This window comes from Podarcis pityusensis, assembly GCF_964106645.2.
Source record: "Podarcis pityusensis genome assembly, chromosome: 8".
Classification (NCBI taxonomy): domain Eukaryota; kingdom Metazoa; phylum Chordata; class Lepidosauria; order Squamata; family Lacertidae; genus Podarcis; species Podarcis pityusensis.
Window position 1 is genome coordinate 47,058,870 of NC_138033.1, and position 22,192 is coordinate 47,081,061.

The 22,192-nt window shown below is 44.8% G+C and overlaps 1 protein-coding gene and 1 long non-coding RNA gene across 3 annotated transcripts; one reads left to right on the forward strand and one right to left on the reverse strand.

Annotated features, from left to right (window-relative positions):
* Nucleotides 1–1,286: 1,286 nt before the first annotated feature.
* LOC308483974 lies at nt 1,287–7,503 on the forward strand. Of its 2 annotated transcripts, none has more exons than XR_013989844.1 (3): nt 1,287–1,903; nt 6,645–6,822; nt 7,292–7,503. It is a non-coding gene; the product is annotated as an uncharacterized lncRNA (long non-coding RNA). The 2 variants fall into 2 exon arrangements; XR_013989845.1 differs by having other exon boundaries at nt 1,292–1,862.
* Nucleotides 6,828–19,334, reverse strand: LOC308483969 (C-signal-like). Its single transcript, XM_081018428.1, has 6 exons — nt 18,999–19,334; nt 16,368–16,419; nt 13,743–13,930; nt 12,574–12,732; nt 8,278–8,388; nt 6,828–7,683 (listed from the first exon to the last, which is right to left on the reverse strand). The coding sequence occupies exons 1-6, from the start codon at nt 19,143–19,145 to the stop codon at nt 7,561–7,563; spliced, it is 780 nt and encodes a 259-aa protein (XP_080874554.1). The 5' UTR covers nt 19,146–19,334; the 3' UTR covers nt 6,828–7,560.
* Nucleotides 19,335–22,192: the final 2,858 nt, after the last annotated feature.

The window sequence follows — 22,192 nt, forward strand, 5'->3', positions numbered from 1 at the left end:
ATCAGGATTGGTGTGACAGGCTGAATTTCACAGGTGGCTGGCCACCCATCAATCACCTTTTGATCAGAAAGGGGTTTTCATCGAATCCTGCTTAATGCAGCAGCATTTAACACCCCCCAATCATCAGCTCACGAGTGGGGGGAATTAAATCCTACTGCATTGGTTGCACACACCAGTATCCTGCCAATGAAGCCAATGCCAAGTCTCTGAGGGACTTGGTTAACATTTGACAAACGTGCTCTGGCCCAGGGATGAGAAACCTTTGGCTCTAGTGCCTACATCTGATATGCAAATGACAGTGGGGATGGAGGGAAGCAAAAACTGCCCTTCACCCACTGACCTCTTCCAGCTCCTTTCATTCTTTTTTTTTTATAATGCATTTTCATACTGCCTTTCTTCAAAACCACAATTTTAAAATATTAACACAAATGAACAGTACAAAATATTCTCAGGTCTACTTCAGGAGCTGCCAGTACCAGCTTTGTGGCCTGGACTTCCCCACCTCTGTCTTCCCTTGAGACACACAGGTCTTAAGGAGCCCCAGGGATGATGGTCTTAAGTAGCCATGCCTGGTCTCAGACATTTTACTGCTGGCGCTGAAAAAGTAAATGGCTCCCCTCCCTTCCATTCCAAATACAGAAGATGACTGTGCTGGCAACTGAATCTTACTGGGGATGGGACAGCATCTTCCACTGCATCTGAAGGCAGCCAAGCACAGTGAGGTTATGCTGGAAGTTGGAAGCCAGTTTGGCATCCCTACAAGCAGGTCTGTGCAGAGCTTGTCTGCAGCCCTAGTCTGATGCTACACACTAGTATGCAGTAACACAGGTCCAGATTTTACTATCAAAGACTTGCAGTGCGTATGGACAGGCATTTCGCCCATGGTCGTTTCACCCATTAAGTCCCTGGTCGTTTGAGGGGCACATTCTTGACATGACAGTGTAAGTTCAGCAGGCCCTAGCGGGGGGCCCCATCCAAATTAGCCCTCCAAGGCTTGGGCCAAGCATACCTAGCTGCCTCCCACCCCTCTTCATGGGCCTGCCTCCAAAGTCAGCCTGTCCAGACTGCATCACTTCCACTGTGCATGAGAACTCCCCAAACATTTCCAGACTTTCCAAGTGTCCATATTTTCCAAAGATGTCCCCAATTTAGAGAAGCCATCCTGGTTTCTGATTTGATCACGGAATGCCCCTTTTCCTTAGGATGTCCCTATTTTCATTGGAGAAAGGTTGGAGGGTATAGTTATCCAACCCTCGAGCCGTCTGAAGGCAATTCTATACAGTATAGGGAAGTTTTTTAAATGTTTTATTATGTTTTATATATGTTGGAAGCTGCTCAGAGTGGCTGGGGCAACCCAGTAAGATGTGTGGGGTAAAAATAGTAAAATTATCATTATGAAATGGGGTGTCCCTATTTTCATCAGAGAAATGTTGGAGGGTATGCATTCCCCTACACAGAAAACCTAGGCTGTCAGGGAGGAAGCCTAGCTGTAACCCTTCCCTCAGACTCTGGAAAAATATTGTGCGTATAGGTCTGCCCGGCTGGCTATTGTGCTTTGCGAAGGACCCCTGTTGATGTCAGAATGGAACTGTCCAAGTTTTAGGCCTTGTGTTGTTACTAAGTTGTGGGCCTGGTTAACACTATCTGCTTGGTGACAAGCTGTGAAAGGAAAGAGTGTTGATAGCTTTAATATTTATAGAAGGGGGTATGGATCAAGTAACACCATTTTGATTGGTCTGGGAAGCAAGAGGCTCTGATTGGCTGGAGATGCTAGTCAGTGAAGAAACGGCAGTTAACTGTTGGGAAAGTCAGTTGATGAGGGAGATTTGAGCAAACACCAGAAGCAACTGAGGGGAGAGCAGGTAGCTGAGCTCTGGAGATGAAGCTATTCTTACCCAGCTTGGTAGCTATTCTTTGCTGGTGACATTCAGAAGAAGAGAGCTGGTGGCTGTAGTAGGTCAAGTGGCTGCCCTATGTAAAGGTCTTAGCTGAAGAAGGCTGTGCAATCAGGCTTTTTAAATCAGCAGCCAGAACTACAGCCAGAGGAACTTTGGGGCCACAGGCAGGTTGTCCCCAGCACAGTGCCAGATTTATGTATAAGCTAAACAAGCTATAGCTTAGGGCCCCATTCTCTTGTGTTAACGGAAAAATCTGAGGGCTCCCTTGGACAAAAGTAAAGACACCAGCCAGAGCAATTCAGAGCAAAACAGCAGCCAGTAGGCTCGGTCTTTATTAGGAAAAGACTGTCGCGACAGGACTCCCACCGCCCACAAGGTGAAGCAAAATGGAAGCCCGGAACAAAAGGAGACCCTAACTTTTATTAGTTGCTAATCCCCTAAGCTACACCCTCAGAATTACATCATATTTACATCATGATTATATTAAAAATAGGAGGAGTCGGGGAGGGGCTGCACAGGTAATCCGAGTGTCCTGACACCTGGCCGGAGCCTCCTTCCCCCTCCCCGCATGAGTCATGTTAAAACAAAGGAGAAAGGCGAAGTTTTCCTGCCCCCTGAGGGGAATCCGGCCACAGTTCCTTTGTGAAAGTCCGCGCGGAATGCACTAAAGTAGGCAGTCCATTGTATCCTTGATAGCCTTCTGTCTGAACCCATCACGATGGCTATCAAGGTTGTCACGTCTACCCGGAGGGAGCGCAGGGTACGTGACTGCTCGGTCAAAGGATTATGGCCGCTTGATATCAGGCCACCCCCCTTTGATAGTCGTTGTAATACCCAGCAGAATAAAAGTGGTCCGGTGAAAATCCGAAGTACGGCTGATTTTTAGTGAATTTATAAAGAATATTGTCCTCGAAGTTCAAAGCACTTTCGCCTTCAGGAAGCAGCTTGCTACATTTTGATTAGATCAGTCACGGTCAATTGAACTCGGAAACTTTGTATTGAGAGCTGTCAAAGCATGGAGAGAAAAGCGCCAGTAGCCTGCAGTACCTGCGTGGCCGCCGCAAGGGGCGCTGTTCGTTAACGCTGATTGGCTGAGGCGGCCGCTGATTGACCCAGAGTTCGGTCGGCCGGTCTACTCTCAATAAAGATAGGGCTGTGCGGGGAGCTATAGCGGGAAGCTGTCAGGCTAGCGCTTCCTTATTTACGGAAGGCTTTTAAGGGATGGCCCTCTAAAGGGACATCTCCAGGGTCAGGAAGGGGAGATGCGTGTATGTGTGAGTGTGGTGCTTGTGCAATACACGTGTCAATGAGAGACGGGGGGGGGGGTTTCCGGCGACAGTTAAGGGGGGAACTGTCAATATCCCAAGACCCCAACAACAATGACCTTTTGTCCACCTGGCACTCCAACACCTATGTAAAACTGATCTCCCAAATTGCAAAACAAACAACCACCAACGAATGCTGGATCTGCGCCAATGCTCCCTCACACCTCCACAGTGGCATACCATTCCTGGGAGTGCCCCTCACCCTGGAACAACATCTTTCCGCTGACGTACGGGCCTGGAACCTGACCGCTGTGAACTTAACCCACCAGTACATCTACTTGACCGGACCCACAACAGGCGACCTCTGCCGGAAGTTCAGCGGCAACGACAAACTCATCGGCGAGAGCACCTGTAAGTACACCCTTGATATTACCTTAAGCGGCAGAATTACCCTATGGCACCAGGGCAACCCCTCCACCCATCCCAACTTACGGTCTGCATGGAAACGTGTGATGAACTTGCCTGACCCCTGGGACCCCTCCCCAATTTCTCAGTGCTTCTTCCGCACCCTCCGTACTGGACGCATAGACTAGTGCCTGCAGGGGCTGTTCTGGATTTGCGGCCACCGCGGCTATGTATGGGCCAGCCCCCACTCCCGTGGCACCTGTTATCTTGGACTGATTTTACCTGGGGTCCGGGTTACTCAAGAGCTTCCCCCCGGAAGGAGGCGCAATAAGAGAGCGAAAGACTTGTCAGAGCTCTCCGATGTGGCAGCCAATGGGGAAACTTACGGCCGGGCCCTCTTCCCTGCGTATGGAGCCGGTTCCAACCACGTTGATATCCTTAAACTGACAGACATACTGCTAAACTTTATGGAAGAATCCAATGCGGCTACCCAATCTATCTTAACGGAGTTAACGGAGGTCAGGCAGAATTCGATTCAAAACCGCCTTGCTTTGGACTACGTTCTCGCCTCGACTGGAGGGGTTTGCGCCCTCGTAGGAACCGAATGCTGCACGCACGTCTCTGACCAGACCTTGAACATCACGGGTCATCTTAACAACATTCATAAACTGACCGATGAACTTAGGAATATCCAACATGAGGGCCTGTCGGATACTCAATTTTGGAGTTGGCTACCTGGATCTGCTTGGATAAAACAACTTTTGGGAAACGGCCTCTTAATATTGATCACTGTTGCCATCTGCATTGCTTTCTTCTGTTGCACAATCCACTGCTTCCCGATGTGCTGTCAAACTTGCGGCTCTTGTCTTCCTACCCTTCGCCCGCGATCGACCACCACCTATAGACCACCGACATCAGGAATCCAGTCGACCCCCATCGAAATGGGGCCCTTGCACGACTTCCGGACCCTGGACTCTAGGTATGACATGTCAAACTTCTATTGATTTATGCGGAGAAAAGGATTGCGCGGTTTCCCTACCTTCGCAATCTTATCTCCGAAGGGGGGAACTGTCGCCGGAAACCCCCCCCCGTCTCTCATTGACACGTGTATTGCACAAGCACCACACTCACACATACACGCATCTCCCCTTCCTGACCCTGGAGATGTCCCTTTAGAGGGCCATCCCTTAAAAGCCTTCCGTAAATAAGGAAGCGCTAGCCTGACAGCTTCCCGCTATAGCTCCCCGCACAGCCCTATCTTTATTGAGAGTAGACCGGCCGACCGAACTCTGGGTCAATCAGCGGCCGCCTCAGCCAATCAGCGTTAACGAACAGCGCCCCTTGCGGCGGCCACGCAGGTACTGCAGGCTACCGGCGCTTTTCTCTCCATGCTTTGACAGCTCTCAATACAAAGTTTCCGAGTTCAATTGACCGTGACTGATCTAATCAAAATGTAGCAAGCTGCTTCCTGAAGGCGAAAGTGCTTTGAACTTCAAGGACAATATTCTTTATAAATTCACTAAAAATCAGCCGTACTTCGGATTTTCACCGGACCACTTTTATTCTGCTGGGTATTACAACGACTATCAAAGGGGGGTGGCCTGATATCAAGCGGCCATAATCCTTTGACCGAGCAGTCACGTACCCTGCGCTCCCTCCGGGTAGACGTGACAACCTTGATAGCCATCGTGATGGGTTCAGACAGAAGGCTATCAAGGATACAATGGACTGCCTACTTTAGTGTATTCCGCGCGGACTTTCACAAAGGAACTGTGGCCGGATTCCCCTCAGGGGGCAGGAAAACTTCGCCTTTCTCCTTTGTTTTAACATGACTCATGCGGGGAGGGGGAAGGAGGCTCCGGCCAGGTGTCAGGACACTCGGATTACCTGTGCAGCCCCTCCCCGACTCCTCCTATTTTTAATATAATCATGATGTAAATATGATGTAATTCTGAGGGTGTAGCTTAGGGGATTAGCAACTAATAAAAGTTAGGGTCTCCTTTTGTTCCGGGCTTCCATTTTGCTTCACCTTGTGGGCGGTGGGAGTCCTGTCGCGACAGTCTTTTCCTAATAAAGACCGAGCCTACTGGCTGCTGTTTTGCTCTGAATTGCTCTGGCTGGTGTCTTTACTTTTGTCCAAGGGAGCCCTCAGATTTTTCCATTAACACTTGGCCCCCCCAAAAAAATTGAAAGGAAAAAAACCTGTATGTACATTTCCAAAATATAAGATAAAATAAAATAAAACCTACATACAGCAACAGTGTTTTGTGTTGTGTAGGTCCATAAATTACCATATAGCATATATTCAACGCAAAAAACAGCGGCAATTTGTTGTTGACAAAGGACAGCTGGACATATAAAGGGCCCCATTACCTTCTGCAGCTTTTAGGGCCTCATCAAACTTAAATCCGGCCCTGTCCCAGCAATTGGACTGGGTTGTGACGTGTGGATTTGGCTGGAGTGGAGACTTTGGGAAATTGGACTGAGATAAAAGCCACTTAGAGGCTAGTGTCAGTAACGGTATCTTAAGTGCTTAGAAATTGCAATTGTGTTCATTTAAAATGCCTTTATAAATATCAGTGTCCTGTCATGTATCCCTTTAGTAAACATAATTTAGTTCATCCGATGTTGGTGTCCATTTCATACCTACGGTAATTGTATTTTATCATGGTTGGAGGCAGCTTCAAAGGCATTCTAAGGAAATGGTAGCAGTAGAAAAGGGTCACATTGAGGAACTCTTAAGTTTTGGTGGCAGGGAGTTTGATAGACCCTACAATATAAAAAATTAAGATGCACAAATTCCTAAACTGAGACTGAGGGGCTACTTTTCTTTTCGGTTGTGGCAGCAGATGAATCAGTTCTTCCCATGCAGACAAATTGCATTTTCTACACAGGATTTTTTTTAATGGAAGATAATCAGGTCAAGTAAAGCCTTGATTGTATTATTTTACCTTTTTGCAAACCGCTTTGAGGTTTTTTAAATAATCAAGCAGTGAATAAATGTTAGAAATAAATAAATAAAATGAAGAGCAAACAACATGAGAGGGTTGGCCACCTTTTCATTTGACCCCAGCAGGTGTGACCAGCACTGATACCAACTGCAGAAAGAGTACTGCACTTTGCTCTAGGTAGCAGTGTGAGGGGAACCAGGAACCAAGAGCTCCCAGATGACCCAGTAGCCAGGGCCAAAGAGGAAGTCAGAAGAACACAGGGCAAACCAGAAGCTAGGATCAAGAAGCAAGCAAACAAATAAAGTAAGTAAATGTAACTAATTGCATTTTATTTACTTGCAGGTATATAAACTGCTTCACAATCAAAACTTCTCAAAGCAGTGTAGAATAAAATCAAATATAAAATATGAAAGATTACAAACTCAGTAACTGAACACATTCAAACTATTTCTATGATTATACAGTTGTTATTCCATGAAATGACTAGGTCTTTAAAAGCCTTATTTAAAAACAAAAAAATCAATAGCTGCCTAAATATCAACATGTGTGGCATTTGTCTAATTTCAGTTGGTTACTCAGATTAGTTACGTTTCACTATTCTAATTAGTATTGTGTGTAATTTTGTTCATAGATCAGCATTAAACTTATATTTTTAATTCTGTGTAGATCTCCCCAGAAAAAGGAACCAGTGTTCCAACACACATTGACCTGTAAGAAATCTGCTTGGCTAGCACTTTTGAGAACAAGTTTTTCCCTTTTGCATTTTTTTCAGGATTGAGAAGACCCTTACATTGTGTATCACTCTGAGACTATGTTTGTGAGAAGGCACAATAGTGACATAAGACAAAAACAACTAACAGACAGGCTAGGTCATATAAAGCAACCAGAAGGAATCTCTGCCACACAGAGCAGCTAGAAGGAAGTTTTAATATTTTCAGCAGAACTTGTTGCATTTATTGAAATTGAAGTTCATCTAATCAGGTATTTGGATTGCCCGTGGTGCTGGTTTCCCATTGCAGTGAGGACAATAACATTGTGCTTTCACCAGGGAAGGGTTTCCCCATCGATGTTTACAAAAGTGCCATTGTTTTTCTCTGAGAGACACGCAAGGGTGTTTAGGATCTCTTTCACACCCTCATCCACTTTCACTGGGGCTAGTATACCCTGGAAAAGGAGAACAGTTAAGCGATATATCTCTTGCACTGTGCAAATATGTAATGATGACAAATGGGTGAAAGCAACACACTATTATTTATTTTTATTATTTGTTCATTTCTATACCACCCTTCATCCAAGGATCACAGGGCAGTTTGCACTTGCACCAAGTTCATGTATCAAGGGCAACCAGAGAAGCATTCTTTTGACAAATGCTCCAACGTTCAAACTCTGGGCATTTTGGAAGCAACGGATATCTGCCACTGGGCTGGTGTTTGCCAGGCACAGAGTTTAGAACATGTGTTAACCCAGGGTATAGGGCAGGAACTGAACAGTACAAGCAAGTACAAACTTTTGGGCTGCTTGTTCTTCCTCTGCCGCTGCTGCCACCACAGGTTTGTGGTGTGGTGAACCAGCTTATACTCGAGTCAATAAGTTTTCCCAGTTTTTTGTGCTGAAATTAGGTGCCTCGGCTTATATTTGGATTGGCTTATACTCGAGTGTATATGGTATTATCCATTCTGAGCCTCAGTTGGAAGCAGGCCCAGTGTTTCAGTGCATTTGATGACCTCTGGGAAGTGGAGGGCACCATGAACCACTTACTTCAAAATTTCCCATGTCTGTCTGTAACCACCCAGGATGCAGCGCAACACACAGGATCTCGTCTTCAGCAAATCCCAGGGACTGGCACCGTGTGAGCATGTTCAGAGCAGCCTAGGAGAGAAATATGCCAGGAGCAGGAAGGTGGTGAATGATGTTATAGGAATTCTAAGGTATTATATATATAAAATATATGTTCATAAATGTACAAGGCAAACACATACATAAGTATATAAACCATGGGTCTGAAATAGTACAGGAGAACAATCCTGAAGCCATTTTGATTCTCCCAAATTGACCTCAAATATTTCTCTGCGAGGAGGAAGGAAATGGGGAAAGCTTTCCAATTGTCTTTGGACTGTAGGTGCTTACAGTCTGGCAAGTATCTGTTAAGCTGATATCAGTATGTGTAAGAGATTCAGGAACTAAGTATTTACCATCTCAAAGGAATGGCCAGGCTACCCAGAAAAAGGAAAAGGAGCCCGTGATCGACTGGAACTTCCCGGGGATCAACCAGTCAATCCTGATTGACCTGTTGGACATCTCTGATTTAAATGGATGGGCCTAGGCCAATTTCCTGTACATGGGGGGGGGGCAGAAAATTTAGTCTGCTCATAGCTGAAATGACTAGGAATATATTTGAAATTTATGAATTCTGACTGTCTGGCCATTTCAATCATACATGTGAGAGCAGGTGATTGTTCTGCTAATGTCCGGGGCCGGGGCACACAAAATAATGATAACTCACATTTTTTGAATTCCTTCCTGTAGCACCTTAAAGACCAACTAAGTTAGTTCTTGGTATAAGCTTTCGTGTGCATGCACACTTCTTCAGATACACTGAAACAGAAGTTACCAGATCCTTCTATATATTGAGAAGGTGGGGAGGGGTATTACTTAGAAGGGTGGTGGGAATCGGAGATTGGCAGATAGCTGAGATGAGCCTGTTGACGACTCTTAACGACTGTAATAGGTCTTACAGGAAAAGGCAAGGGGTGAGAAGGTGAGAAATGGCTTAGTCATGTATAATGAGATAAGAATCCGATGTCTCTGTTCAGACCAGGTTTCTCCATTGTTTTAAGTTTGGTAATGAGTTGTAATTCAGCAGCTTCTCTTTCCAGTCTATTTCTGAAATTCCTTTGTAGTAAAACAGCTACTTTGAGATCTTGTATAGAATGTCCTGGGAGATTGAAGTGTTCTCCTACTGGTTTCTCTGTTTTGTGATTCTTGATGTCAGATTTATGTCCGTTTATTCTTTGGCGTAAGGTTTGGCCTGTTTGTCCAATATAGAGAGCTGAAGGACACTGTTGGCATTTGATGGCATACACAATGTTAGACGATGAGCAATTAAATAGTCCCGAGATGGTATGTGTGATGTTGTTGGGGCCAGTAATGGTGTTGTCCGGGTGTATGTGGCAGCAAAGTTGGCATCTGGGTTTATTGCAGGCTCTGGTGCCAGTGTCCGTGTTAAGTCTGGTTGTAGTATTATTGTGGGTTAGGAGTTGTTTAAGATTGGGTGGCTGTCTGTAGGCAATGAAAGGTCTTCCTCCCAGAGCTTGAGAAAGAGAACTGTCATTGTCCAGGAGAGGTTGTAGATCTCTGATGATGCGTTGAACTGTTTTAACTTGGGAGCTGTATGTGATGACTAGTGGAGTTCTGTTATTTTCTTTTTTGGGTCTGTCTTGCACATTTTTTGAATATCTCCTGTAGATAAAGGAGGCATGTAGCTCCCAATTTTCTTTGCTTGGGGCACAGATATATCTGTTTAATACAGGAAACAAGATCCATGAGCACTGAGGCTTTAGTAGAAATTTAATTTGGCCAACTTTGTATTACAGTACAGTGGTACCTCAGGTTAAGTACTTAATTCGTTCCGGAGGTCCGTACTTAACCTGAAACTGTTCTTAACCTGAAGACCACTTTACCTAATGGGGCCTCCTGCTGCTGCCGCGCCGCCAGAGCACGATTTCTGTTCTTATCCTGAAGCAAAGTTCTTAACCCGAGCTACTATTTCTGGGTTAGCAGAGTCTGTAACCTGAAGTGTATGTAACCTGAAGCATATGTAACCCAAGGTACCACTGTACTGGCTTTTGGTGAAAACCTTTGAGTTTCTGCCCTTGGGAAATCTGATTTTTTTTTTAATTGACCCCTTACCTTCCTTGAGTCCCTGGTAAGAAAAGCCAATCATGGCTTTATTCAAATGGTAATTAAGCCAAGAGATGCAACACTTTAATAGGCATAATAGATTTGCTGAATCATGAACTTTGTATATGTACAGAGGCTATACTAGTTGTTTGACAAAGTTATGCCCTGCACTGGAAACCTTATTCAAATTTATTTATGTAAAATTGGGAACCATTGAGGGAAATGCAGTGAGAAGTACTCCTTTTGTGTGTTTGTGTAAAATTGTAGGTTGCCCTAAATAGTATTTTTCTTACAACAATGATATATACATGTTTGTATGCAGTTTTGCCTAATATACACCTTTTTGCACAGCAATATCCCCTAATATAATGTACGTTTATGTAATTCATGAATATATGCATTTTTGTGCATATTACTTGGCTGGAGACCTGCATTGCAAAATGTGGAGAAGTATGAATTTTGGAGGGTGGCTGTGTTTTGGTTCATGCATTGTTTTGGGAAGTGGGAAGGGCTTTAAAAGCAAATTGAACTGATGTTCTGCCCCACTGGCAGGAGTTAGTTAACAAGAGGCATCTGTAAGAGTAAGGCAGGGCCACGGAACCTGTGATTTTCAAGATATTTCCGGACAGCAACTCCCAATAGCCCCAGCCAGCATGGCCAACGGTCAGGGAAAGGAATTATAGGAGCTACAATCCAACAACATGTGAAGAACTAAAGGTTCTCCAACCTTCGGCTATGTTACTTTACTTTTTAAAGTAGGAGTGGATCTGGTTAGTGTCAGGAGCTCGTCCTACACTCAAGTAGGACCCTGGTAGAGTCACATGCCCGACTGGCATGTTCTCTCCCTCCTGGTCGATCATTTGGGAGCTTCAAAAGCTTTCTTCAGCCCGAACATCACAGCGACCGATGCCAACAGACATCGGCACGCTTAGGGATCCGCAGAGTCTTCGCAGCTTGCGTAACAGACCTCAGCAACTCAGCATGTTGGCTAATCTACTTTATTTACATATAAACACACACGGAGCACTGCAACATGGCTCCCTCTCTAGTATCAGGCAGCGAAGAGAAAAAGGACAAAGGACAATAGTCCCACTTCATGGAACACAGTAACACAAACATCCTGTCTCCGTCACTTCCTACACTGTGGAGTCAAAACATACACGATCATGTGATAAATAACAATCCCATGACTGCAATCATGGAGCAGGAATTCTAACAGTTAGTGCCTGCATGGGTGACTGCCTGGGAACAACATGGACACTGCCTCAGCAGCATAGAACTAATGTAAGAGAGAGAGAGAAAATACTGGTAATTATTTCTTAAATGTTAGAAATATAAGTTAACAGAGGCTTCCTGTTATTTCAGATTCTACAATGCTGTCAAGGTATGTTTTGATAGTTTGATATACAAAAACAAATGAAAAGAAGGAGGAGCACGGAGTATCTGCCCTCCAACAAGCTGATATCTTTGAGAACAAATGGAGGGCTGTGTGCAAAGCTGGGGAAGAGTGCATGATAATGTGACACTTTCTTCCTACATGTTAGCACAGCTGCCCTTCATTGTTTGCATCCAGAAGCATACCTAGGATCCCTTGTGCCCTTCATGAGGAGCTGTATCAGAAGTGTTGATTCTGCACTTCAGAACTGAAACAATACAGGCAGCCATGCCGTGGCGGGGGGCATTGAAACAATTAAGTCCAGGTTCTAAAATCACTTACCTGCACTACTGGCAGATTCAACAGAAAGGTTCACTTCTTTTTTTAAAAAAGGAGCATCAAGTGGATGCTCCAGTCCACAAAAGCTTTTGCCCCTGCACCCAGAAGTGCTGGGGCGTGCTTCTCTTCTCGACTATTGCTGCTTCTCCCGAGTCAGGCAGCCTCCCGTAGAAATCAGGCAGCTGACAGGGGCAACCCCAGCAAAAGCCCGCCGCCACCGCCCAGTGCCACGGCAGCACTGAGTGGCTGAGATGTGCCGCCACTGGAGCCCTGGAGGTGGGTGGGGAGTGTGAGAGGTGGAAGAAGAGGAGAGAGGTGCATCTGCTAAATCCTGCCTGGAGTTTGAGTCTTTTCTGGTCTGAGTGTGCCCCTGGCAGGGGTCAGCTTTGCCCAACTGCTCAGTGCGCCCCTCTTTGCATCACCATAAAATACCTCTGTACCTTGCTGCAGCGGTAGTTGATGGAATGTCCCACTTCCCATCCAAGTAGATTTGTAATGGAACCAGCTTCACTGGATACATTGATAATGGCAGCTTTGCTGCAGCTCATTCCTTTCTGGGGGCTTTCCCGAGATGCCTTTCTCAGCAAGGGCAGGAATGCCTGGAGAAGGAGTGGAATGAAGGGACAACCTTATACTATGTGGGGAGATCTGGTCCTCCTTTATTATAATTATTATTTAATAAATTTATATACCACCCTTCATCCAAAGATCACAGGGCAGTTTACAATGTAAAACACAAAATTCATAATATTAAAATCCTAATAAAACTAATAAAAAATAATAATAAAACACAAACTTAAAAGGCCATAGATTGTTTAACAGCCAAAGGCCTGGTTGAAGGGGAATGTTTTCTCCTGGCTCCTAAAGGTATGTGATGAGGGCGCTGGGCAAGCCACCCTGAAGAGATCATTCCACAAACTAGGAGCCATGCCCCTGGGATGCGCGCCACGCCTCTGGGACACACACCAGCCATGCCCCCGCCTGCTCTCCACACACACACACCCGCCAGAGCTTGAAGCTCCACCACTGGTTATATGCTGAGACTGTCTTGCCCCAGTGAACAAGCCAACTGCTGAATTCTTCACCAGCTGAAGTTTCCAAGCTGTCTTCAGAGGCAGCCCCACATATAACACATGAGCCTCAAGTGACAGCAATGGATCAAGGAGTACCCCCAAGCTACATACCTGCTCCTTCCAGAGGAAGTGTAACCCCATCAAGAGCTGCCCCCCTCCCATTCCTCTGGTCTAGGGAATTACCCACTAACAGTGCCTTAGTTGTATCTGAATTGAGCTTCCGTTTGTTGGCTCTCATCCAGTCCATCACTGAAGCAAAACAACAGTTCAGCCCATCCACTGCCACATCAGTGTCAGTTGAACATCTGTCTTTCGTTCAGCTGCTAAAGGTCCTGTACATTCGAGAAATCAAGCCTATTTATTTCATGAAATTTCTATACTGCTCAAGTGTAAAAACTAAACAAAAAACACTTTGCAAACAATGAACTCCTCACCAGAAAACACTTGTATAAATCATTCTGTTCTCCATAACTTAAGAGCTCTACAACATGCTGAGCAATGTCTGTGAAGAAGCATGTATCCAAGGATAGCCTTACCTGAGTGACTACCATGTGCCCAATCACATTGGTCCTATACACCTCAGACATACTCTCTGGTGTCTCATCTTCCATAGAAGCTGGCCTTACAATCCCAGCATTGTTTATCAGAAGATTCAACCCGGCTCCTTTCAGACACTCAGTGACTCTGGCTGCAGCAGCCTTGATGCTATTAGGCTTACAAGTGTCTATAGCAACAAAGAAATTATTGTAAAGGTGATTCTGCTGAACCGAGTTAACCAGTAACTAGTAAGGTCTAACAAGGTTGAACATCTATCTTAAGGGCAGAAATGACTCAGTAATATACAATGGAACCTCGGCTCCCAAATGCATTGGGAGCTGAACATTCTGACTCCCGAACGTGATTGGCTTCCAAAGAACGTTCGATAACTAGAACAATCAAACAACGTCTGGTGCAGATTCCAATTGGCTGTTGGAAGCTCCTGCAGCCAATCGGAAGCAGTGCCTTGGTTCCCGAACCATTTTGGGAGTCAAATGGACTCCTGAAATGGATTAAGTTCGAAATCTGAGGTTCTACTGTACATGATTAATTAATAGCTGTTACATTTTATTTTATTTTATTTTATTTTATTTTATTTTATTTTATTTTATTTTATTTTATTTTTTTATTTTATTTTATTTTATTTTATTTTATTTTATTTTATTTTATTTTATTTTATTTTATTTTATTTTATTTTATTTTATTTTATTTTATTTGCTAAGTATGTTAGTTGCATTTGATATGTCAGGCCTGGATATGTTTGCTAAATAAAGCAAACTTCCAATTACACTTCTGTATTTGTCAATATCCTCAAATTATTTTTTATCATCTTGCTTTTGATATTTGAGATTCATTGGAGTAGCAACTAGATTACAATTATCTATGCCATTTGACTCTAGCAGAGCCTGAATTTTACTGCTTTGACTAATCAGAAAGAGCCTAATTCATCTCTGTCTAGTTGCATACCTAGGTAATTGTTCACTGTATCTAAATTTTTAATTTCAAATTGTGTTTTCAAACCTTTTTCAAACTTGTTTTTCTGCTTATCTGAATCATAAATCAATAAAAGATCATCAACATAAACCACCAAATAAGTAATTCCATCATTGTCTCTACAAGTGTACAGACATTGATCAGCTTTGCTTTGCTCAAATCCAAGATTTTTCAACACACTGTCTAATTTCTTGTTCCAACATCTAGCTGCCTGTTTCAACCATAAATGGACCTTTTCAGTTTGCATACCAGATCTGGATCTTTCACAAAATCCTGTGGTTGAATCATGTATATTTCTTCAAGTTCACCATATAAAAATGCAGTTTTGATATCAAAATGTGAAACCTTCATTTTCTTTTTTGCTGCTATTTTTTGTTGGTTTTTGCTTCCCTCACTGAGCAGCAGCTGCATGTCACAAGACAATGTTTTCATTCCACAGTTCAGTTACTGGATGTGACGTACACTGGTTTCCTGTTTCTTTGTTCTGTCGTTTCTTTGTTGTGAGTTGCTCTCTGCTCTCACAGAGCCAAAATGTACATTTGTGTGTTCTTGGTATAGTGAAATAAAATAGCAATGTAGCCATACCGGCCTCATCCTTTCGTTGCGCACTACGAGATTACACTCTGCTGGGCTCAGGACGACATGAGCCATATCATCTCCAGATGGGCCGGAGCTGAATAAACTAACATTTTTAACAATAGCCTAACATTAGAATATGTTAAAGGTAAAGGTACGCCTGCCCGTACGGGCCAGTCTTGACAGACTCTAGGGTTGTGCGCTCATCTCACTCTAGAGGCCGGGAGCCAGCGCTGTCCGCAGACACTTCCGGGTCACGTGGCCAGTGTGACGACGCTGCTCCGACAAACCAGCACCAGAGCAGCACACGGAACGCCGTTTACCTTCCCGCTATAAAGCGATACCTATTTATCTACTTGCACTTAAGGGTGCTTTCGAACTGCTAGGTGGGCAGGAGCTGGGACCAAACGACGGGAGCTCACCCCGCCGCGGGGATTCAAACCACCGACCATGCGATCGGCAAGTCCTAGGCGCTGAGGTTTTACCCACAGCGCCACCCGCGTCCCGTCTTAGAATACGTTACAGGAGCAAAAATTAATTCATAGTCTTCGTTGTGCTTTTGTGCAAAACCCCTTGCAACCAATCTAGCTCTAAATATCTGTACTTGAGCTTCTTCCTTTTTAAAAAATTTTAAACACCCATTTGGAACTGATGGGTTTTCTCCCTTCAGGTAAAGGTACAAGTTCCCAAGTTTCATTTTTATGCATTGCCTCCATTTCTTCTGACATACCGTATCTCTTTGTTGTTTGTGCAGGAGAATGATTGGTGGTTGATTGTGTAGCAGCTTGTTTTAAAATTCCATACATTTTAATTAGGAGGAACTGCATTTAAGAAGAGGAGAAAGGTTGGTCTACTTCATTGTTTCTCGAGGCAGATGGATCCCAACAAAAATTATGATGCCCCCAAAACAGAGCAGGAACCTGCGTAAGACATGGGAACGGCAAACTACAAATGAGGAACCAATACAAATGAAACAGAGATCCTGTAAAATGGCCTTAAATGACAGCACCTTTCTCCATTAAGGAGAGAGAATCAAGGGGATGAGAGGCACATACCCAGTGGGTTGATAACCACTCCCTCATGCTTGGCAGCCAAATTCTTCAAGGCCTGAAAGATAACAAAACACAGCAATGTGGACTGAATTGTTTGAAACAATGTAGGAAGTATTACAGAAATTACAGGGGCAGGGAGGGGCACATCTTTAAAACTGTTAAATGTTATAAATATTATGCCTGAATCTATCCTTTCGACGACAGCTCAGGGAAGATACCTACCGTATTTTTCACACCATAGGACGCACTTTTTCTCTCCTAAAAAGCAAGGGAAAATGTGTGTGCGTCCTATGGAGCGAATGCAGGGGGGAGGCAGTCGGGAAAAGCCCCCAAGAGCCGCACACAAGCTCCGTGCGCTCTTGCGGGCTTTTCCCCAGGAGGGAGAAGGGACTGACTGGCTGCATCAGTTGCTTCTCCCACCTCCCAGAAAAGCCAGGAGAAGCCGCGATCTCTTTAAAGGGGTTGTGCGGCTTGTGCGGGCTTTTGCGAGAGGTGAGGGAATCCCCCCACCTCCCAGGAAAGCCAGAAGAAGCCGTGCAGCCCTTTTAAAGTGTGCGCGGCTTCTGCCGGTTTTGCGAAAGGTGAGGGAATCCCCCCACCTCCCAGTAAAGCCAGGAAAGCCCTGCGCAGTGTCTCCCGGCAAGGAGAGGCTGCACGGGGCTATGGATTCTTTAGCCCCACACAGCCTCTCCCGGGAGGGAGAGGATGCACGGGGCTAAAGGGGAAGCCAAAACAGCGAGCGGGATCCATCCCGCCCCCTGCCTTGGCTTGCTCCATAGCTGCGCGCAACCCCTCCGGCAAGGAGAGGCTGCATGGGGCTGTCTGCTTCTTCTCCCAGTACATAAATGTTCTTCAAAACTCCCACACTATTGACTCTGCACTGGGAGAGTCCTCTCAGGCTACTGTCTCTGTCCTGGTACCCATTTTTCAACAGCAGAATTTAGTACTTTCCTCTATGGAATGGGGAGGTTTCCCACTCCGTACCTTTCTGATATCATAGAATTGTAGAATGGTAGAATTGGAAGGGACCCCAAGGATGATCTAGTCCAACCCCCTGCAACGCAGGAATGTGCAACAGTCCCATATGAGGACTGAACCTGCAACCCTGGCATTATCAGCACCATGCTGTAACCAACTGAGCTACAGAAGCTGCCATGCCACCCTGTGCTTTTCCCAGGCTCTTGCTGGCAAGGGTTGCTGCTCTTCTCTCTCCTTTGCCTGCAGTAAGAAATCTAGTCTCTTCCCCCTTCCTATGCTCCATAGCTGGATAAAAATGCAAACCCTGGAATAAAGGAAAGACAGGGATAGTGTTGTAAACAAAAATCTGCCCTTTTTTCCCTTATGGGGTATCCAAGAGCCCATATAGAGTACTTACGTAGGTTCCCTATTGGTAGGAGAAAATAACAGAGGTCAACCAGACAATATTGAGAAGCAAAGCAGCTAGTAAGCCTGATCTTTATTGATCTGTTGCAACAGGGTCCGCACTCACCACATGCAGGAGGGAGGAGGAACCCAGAACAATGGCGGTCAAGGCCTTATATTATTATTTAGTCGTTTAGTCGTGTCCAACTCTTCGTGACCCCATGGACCAGAGCACGCCAAGCACTCCTGTCTTCCACTGCCTCCCGCAGTTTGGTCAAACTCATGCTGGCCTTATATAGACATTTTAAATTCCCTGCCCTGGAGCTCAAGACCACCCCTCCATACATCATACATACATCACAGAAGGGGTGTAACCTAAGACCACCCCCCAGATACATCATACCTACATCCCAGAAAAGGCGGTCTACAGCAGAAATCTGAGTGACTTGTTTATCTAGTCTGACAGGTTACCTGTTTAATGCTCACTTGATTGGATTGCCTGGGGAGCCTGGCCAGTCTTTTGTAATAATAAATACTTAGTTCCTGAGCTAGGTCATAGGCCCACACCATATTCATATCTTAAATGTGCCCTTAAGACAGGATTTGTGAAGGAAAAAGACAATGGGGAGGTTTCCCACTTTGACCTTGCAGAGAAATAATTGAGGTCAATTTGTTCAGGACTTTTTTTCTGTGGGGTTTTCAGACATGTGGTTTATATATTTATGTACAGTGGTACCTCAGGTTACATACGCTTCAGGTTACATACGCTTGAGGTTACAGACTCCGCTAACCCAGAAATATTACCTCGGGTTAAGAACTTTGCTTCAGGATGAGAACAGAAATCGTGCTCCGGCAGCGCGGTGGCAGCGGGAGGCCCCATTAGCTAAAGTGGTGCTTCAGGTTAAGAACAGTTTCAGGTTAAGAATGGACCTCTGGAACGAATTAAGTACTTAACCCAAGGTATCACTGTACGTGTTTGCTTGGTACATTTATGAACATTTATTACATATCTAAGACCTTAAAATTCTTATCACAATAGAAAAAAACTACCTGACCTGGTCTCTGATACACACATCATCTAAGTTTTTTCTCTATGGGGATGTATATCTTGATTTGTTGTTGCTCTGCAGAAGTGCCTGAACAACAGGAAGCTTAAGAAATCTTATCAGACAGCTCCACATAAACCCTAGGCACAATTTCCCTGGCATCAGAGGGAATTCACTAGTTTAGGCACCCATTCTAAAGGATTGCTGGCCCTTCCCTGGAGCTCACCTGAGCACCTGGTCCCTCTGGGTCCCGACAAGTGGCAAAGATCCATTCTGGTCTGTTGCTTTTCTCCACCAGCTGCTTGACCAGTTCTAAGCCAATGCCCCGGTTGGACCCAGTCACCAGGATGGAACGTGCATTCAGCATAGACATCTTCTAAAGGATGAAACGTTTTGCTTGCCTAAGTCCCCAGCTCCTCTGCTGCAGTTCACACAAATGATTGTCCTCCTAAACCAGGTCTCCTAAACCAGGTCTGCTTTGCCAGCTGCTGGCATCACAACAAAAAGAAAGAGGAACCGGTTTAGCGTACAGTACCTCTACAAACAAGTCAAAGCAAGATTAGTCAGCAGAATTGCTTGTACGAAGGGGATTTGATTTGGGAGAAAAAGAAAATGGGGGGTGGGGAATGTATGTGTAAGAGAGCAAGAGACAGGCAGAGACTGCCTGAAAACTTTGGAATTGTACAGTGTGCAGGTTATTTGCCTGCCGTTTGGAGTTTAACCCTCCATTCCACCCCCCAGCAGATCTTGCATCAATTCCTTGATTTCTGAGCCTAATGGAAAAACAATATTCCTGCTGTAGAGGTCTTCAAGGGCTCTTGCACATCTTGGGGGGGGGGGGAATAAGTAGCTCACTGCAAATTTCAAGAGGGGAGATTTGGTAGGGTTTGCCAGAGCTGTGTGCCAAGGAAGGCTTGGCAACAATGTGTGAGATCAGTGTCTGCTCACCCCCCCCCCCTTTCCTTTCCCTCAACTGGAAAAATAGAAGGGGGCTAAAGGAAAACAACAACCCAACTGCTTCTGTTTTGGATTTGCAGCTATAATTAGGAGCAAGTATGATGGCCCTTCCACACCATCATGATTTTATGAGGGAGGATTCAAGTGGGTAAATAAAGATAAATAAATAAATAAAGTGGGTCAATAAAGATCAGATGTAATCTAATCTCTGTGTAAACTTTATGCAACCAAATCAGCATGAATGCTACTAAGCAGGTCATTTGGAAGAGCCCTTAGTTAACTGAGGCAGATCTTGTTCTGGCTTGTTAGAGATTAAGCATTTCTGGTTAACTGGCCAAGTAGGGCCAGGGAGGTAGATAAAAATTCCATAATGCTCTCAAAGGGAGTTTCTTTGTGACGGATCTTCTTAACTAGGTCTACTTCGCCTTGGCTACTCCCATGGCTTGGCATACTTTCTTTTGGTGAGAGAATGGATGGTCAAGTGCAAGTGAGATGTTGGCACAGAAATTCAATAACTGGAGATCCTTCTGAACCCCCTTCTTCTCTAGCTGGAAGTGATTTCATCAAAGTATCTGCATGTGAAAAAGAACAAAACTGTCAGCCTTGAAATGAGGGTGTTAAAAAGGAGCACAGAGGTCTAACTTGCTTTTTGTGCGGAGCAAAATCCTAATAGGGGAGGCTGATCTGTTCAAGTGTTAATTCTGTGAGTCTTCCATCTCTTGCTCAGCCCATACTTTTGTGTGAATAAGCTTTATGTGACAGAAATGCCAGCGGTCTCACAGACCTACAAACACACAGACGCCAGCCCTGCTGTGTATGGGCAAGGGGTCCTCTCAGATTGCTCCATCCACCCACCAGAAATATTTCTGGACTGATATATAGCCACAACTGGAAGAGGAGTTGGCTCCATGCTGTTACACAGTGTAATGGGATTGTGATCGTGAAGACACTATACAGGGTATAGATTTGGGGGGGGGGGGGAATTCAAATATAAAGGAGGGAAGAAATGCTACCAGATTCCAGCGACCTTCAATCCTAGGAAACCAAACCCATGGGATGTGCTGGGACCTACATAACCTTTTACAATTAAGAAACTGGTCTGTTATGTAACACTTGTATTAGAATTTAACTGTGGGATTGTGCTTCCTTGAACTGTACAACAAGGTATGCCTGAGCTAGAATGCAGGGGGAAATGGCAGTCTCTGTTCTGATTCATTTATGGAGTGGTTACATGACAATGAGGATTGTTGTAAACAAAAATCTGCCTCCCCCCGCCCCTTATGTTGTATCCAAGAGCGCGTATAGAGTCCTTACATAGGTTCCCTATTGGTAGGAGAAAATAACAGAGGCCAACCAGAGAATAATGAGAAGCAAAGCAGCTAGCAAGCCTGATCTTTATAGATCTGTTGCAACAGGGTCCTCACTCACCACATGCAGGAGGGAGGAGGAACCTAGAACCAAGGTGTGCCTGCCCTTTCATCTCAGAGAGAACATACTGTACAGTGGTACCTCAGGTTAAGTACTTAATTCATTCTGGAGGTCCTGTTGTAAATAAAAATATGCCCTTTTCCCTTATGGGGTATCCAAGAGCCCATATAGAGTCCTTACATAGGTTCCCTATTGGTAGGAGAAAATAACAGAGGCCAACCAGAGAATATTGAGAAGCAAAGCAGCTAGTAAGCTTGATCTTTATTAATCTGTTGCAACAGGGTGCTCCCCTCACACGCAGGAGAGGAGGAGGACCCCCAAAAATGCTATGCAAGGGCTTATAAAGACTTTTGAAATTCCCATCCTCTAGATCAAGACCACCCCCAGAAACATTATGCATTCATCACAGAAGGGGTGTAACCTAAGACCACCCCTCAGATAAGGTGGTCTAAAACAGAACATTTGCATGTTGTTTTCTCCTGTCGCTTTGTTTATTTCCTGTCTGGCAGGTTACTTGATTGGATTTCTTGGGGAGCCTTGGCAGTCTTTTGTAATGATAAGGCTCACACCCTTATTCAAACACAGATTAAGATCGGATTTGTGAAGGAAGAGACAATGGGGAGGCTTTTCCATTTTTACCATGCAGAGAAACATTTGCTCAGTTTAGGAATCAAAATGGTTCCAGGTTGGCTTTCCTGTGCTGATCTATGTACGTGTGGTTATGAACTTTGCCATATATCTAAAACCATAAAATTCCTATCACAGTCCATACTTAACCTGAAACTGTTCTTAACCTGAAGCATCACTTTAGCTAATGGGGCCTCCTGCTGCCGCTGTGCCGCCAGAGCACGATTTCTGTTCTCATCCTGAAGCAAAGTTCTTAACCCGAGGTACTATTTCTGGGTTAGCGGAGTCTGTAACCTGAAGCGTATGTAACCTGAAGCGTATGTAACCCGAGGTACCACTGTATAGACAGTTTAAATTCCCTGCCCTGGAGCTCCTGACCACCCCTCCATACATCATACATACATCACA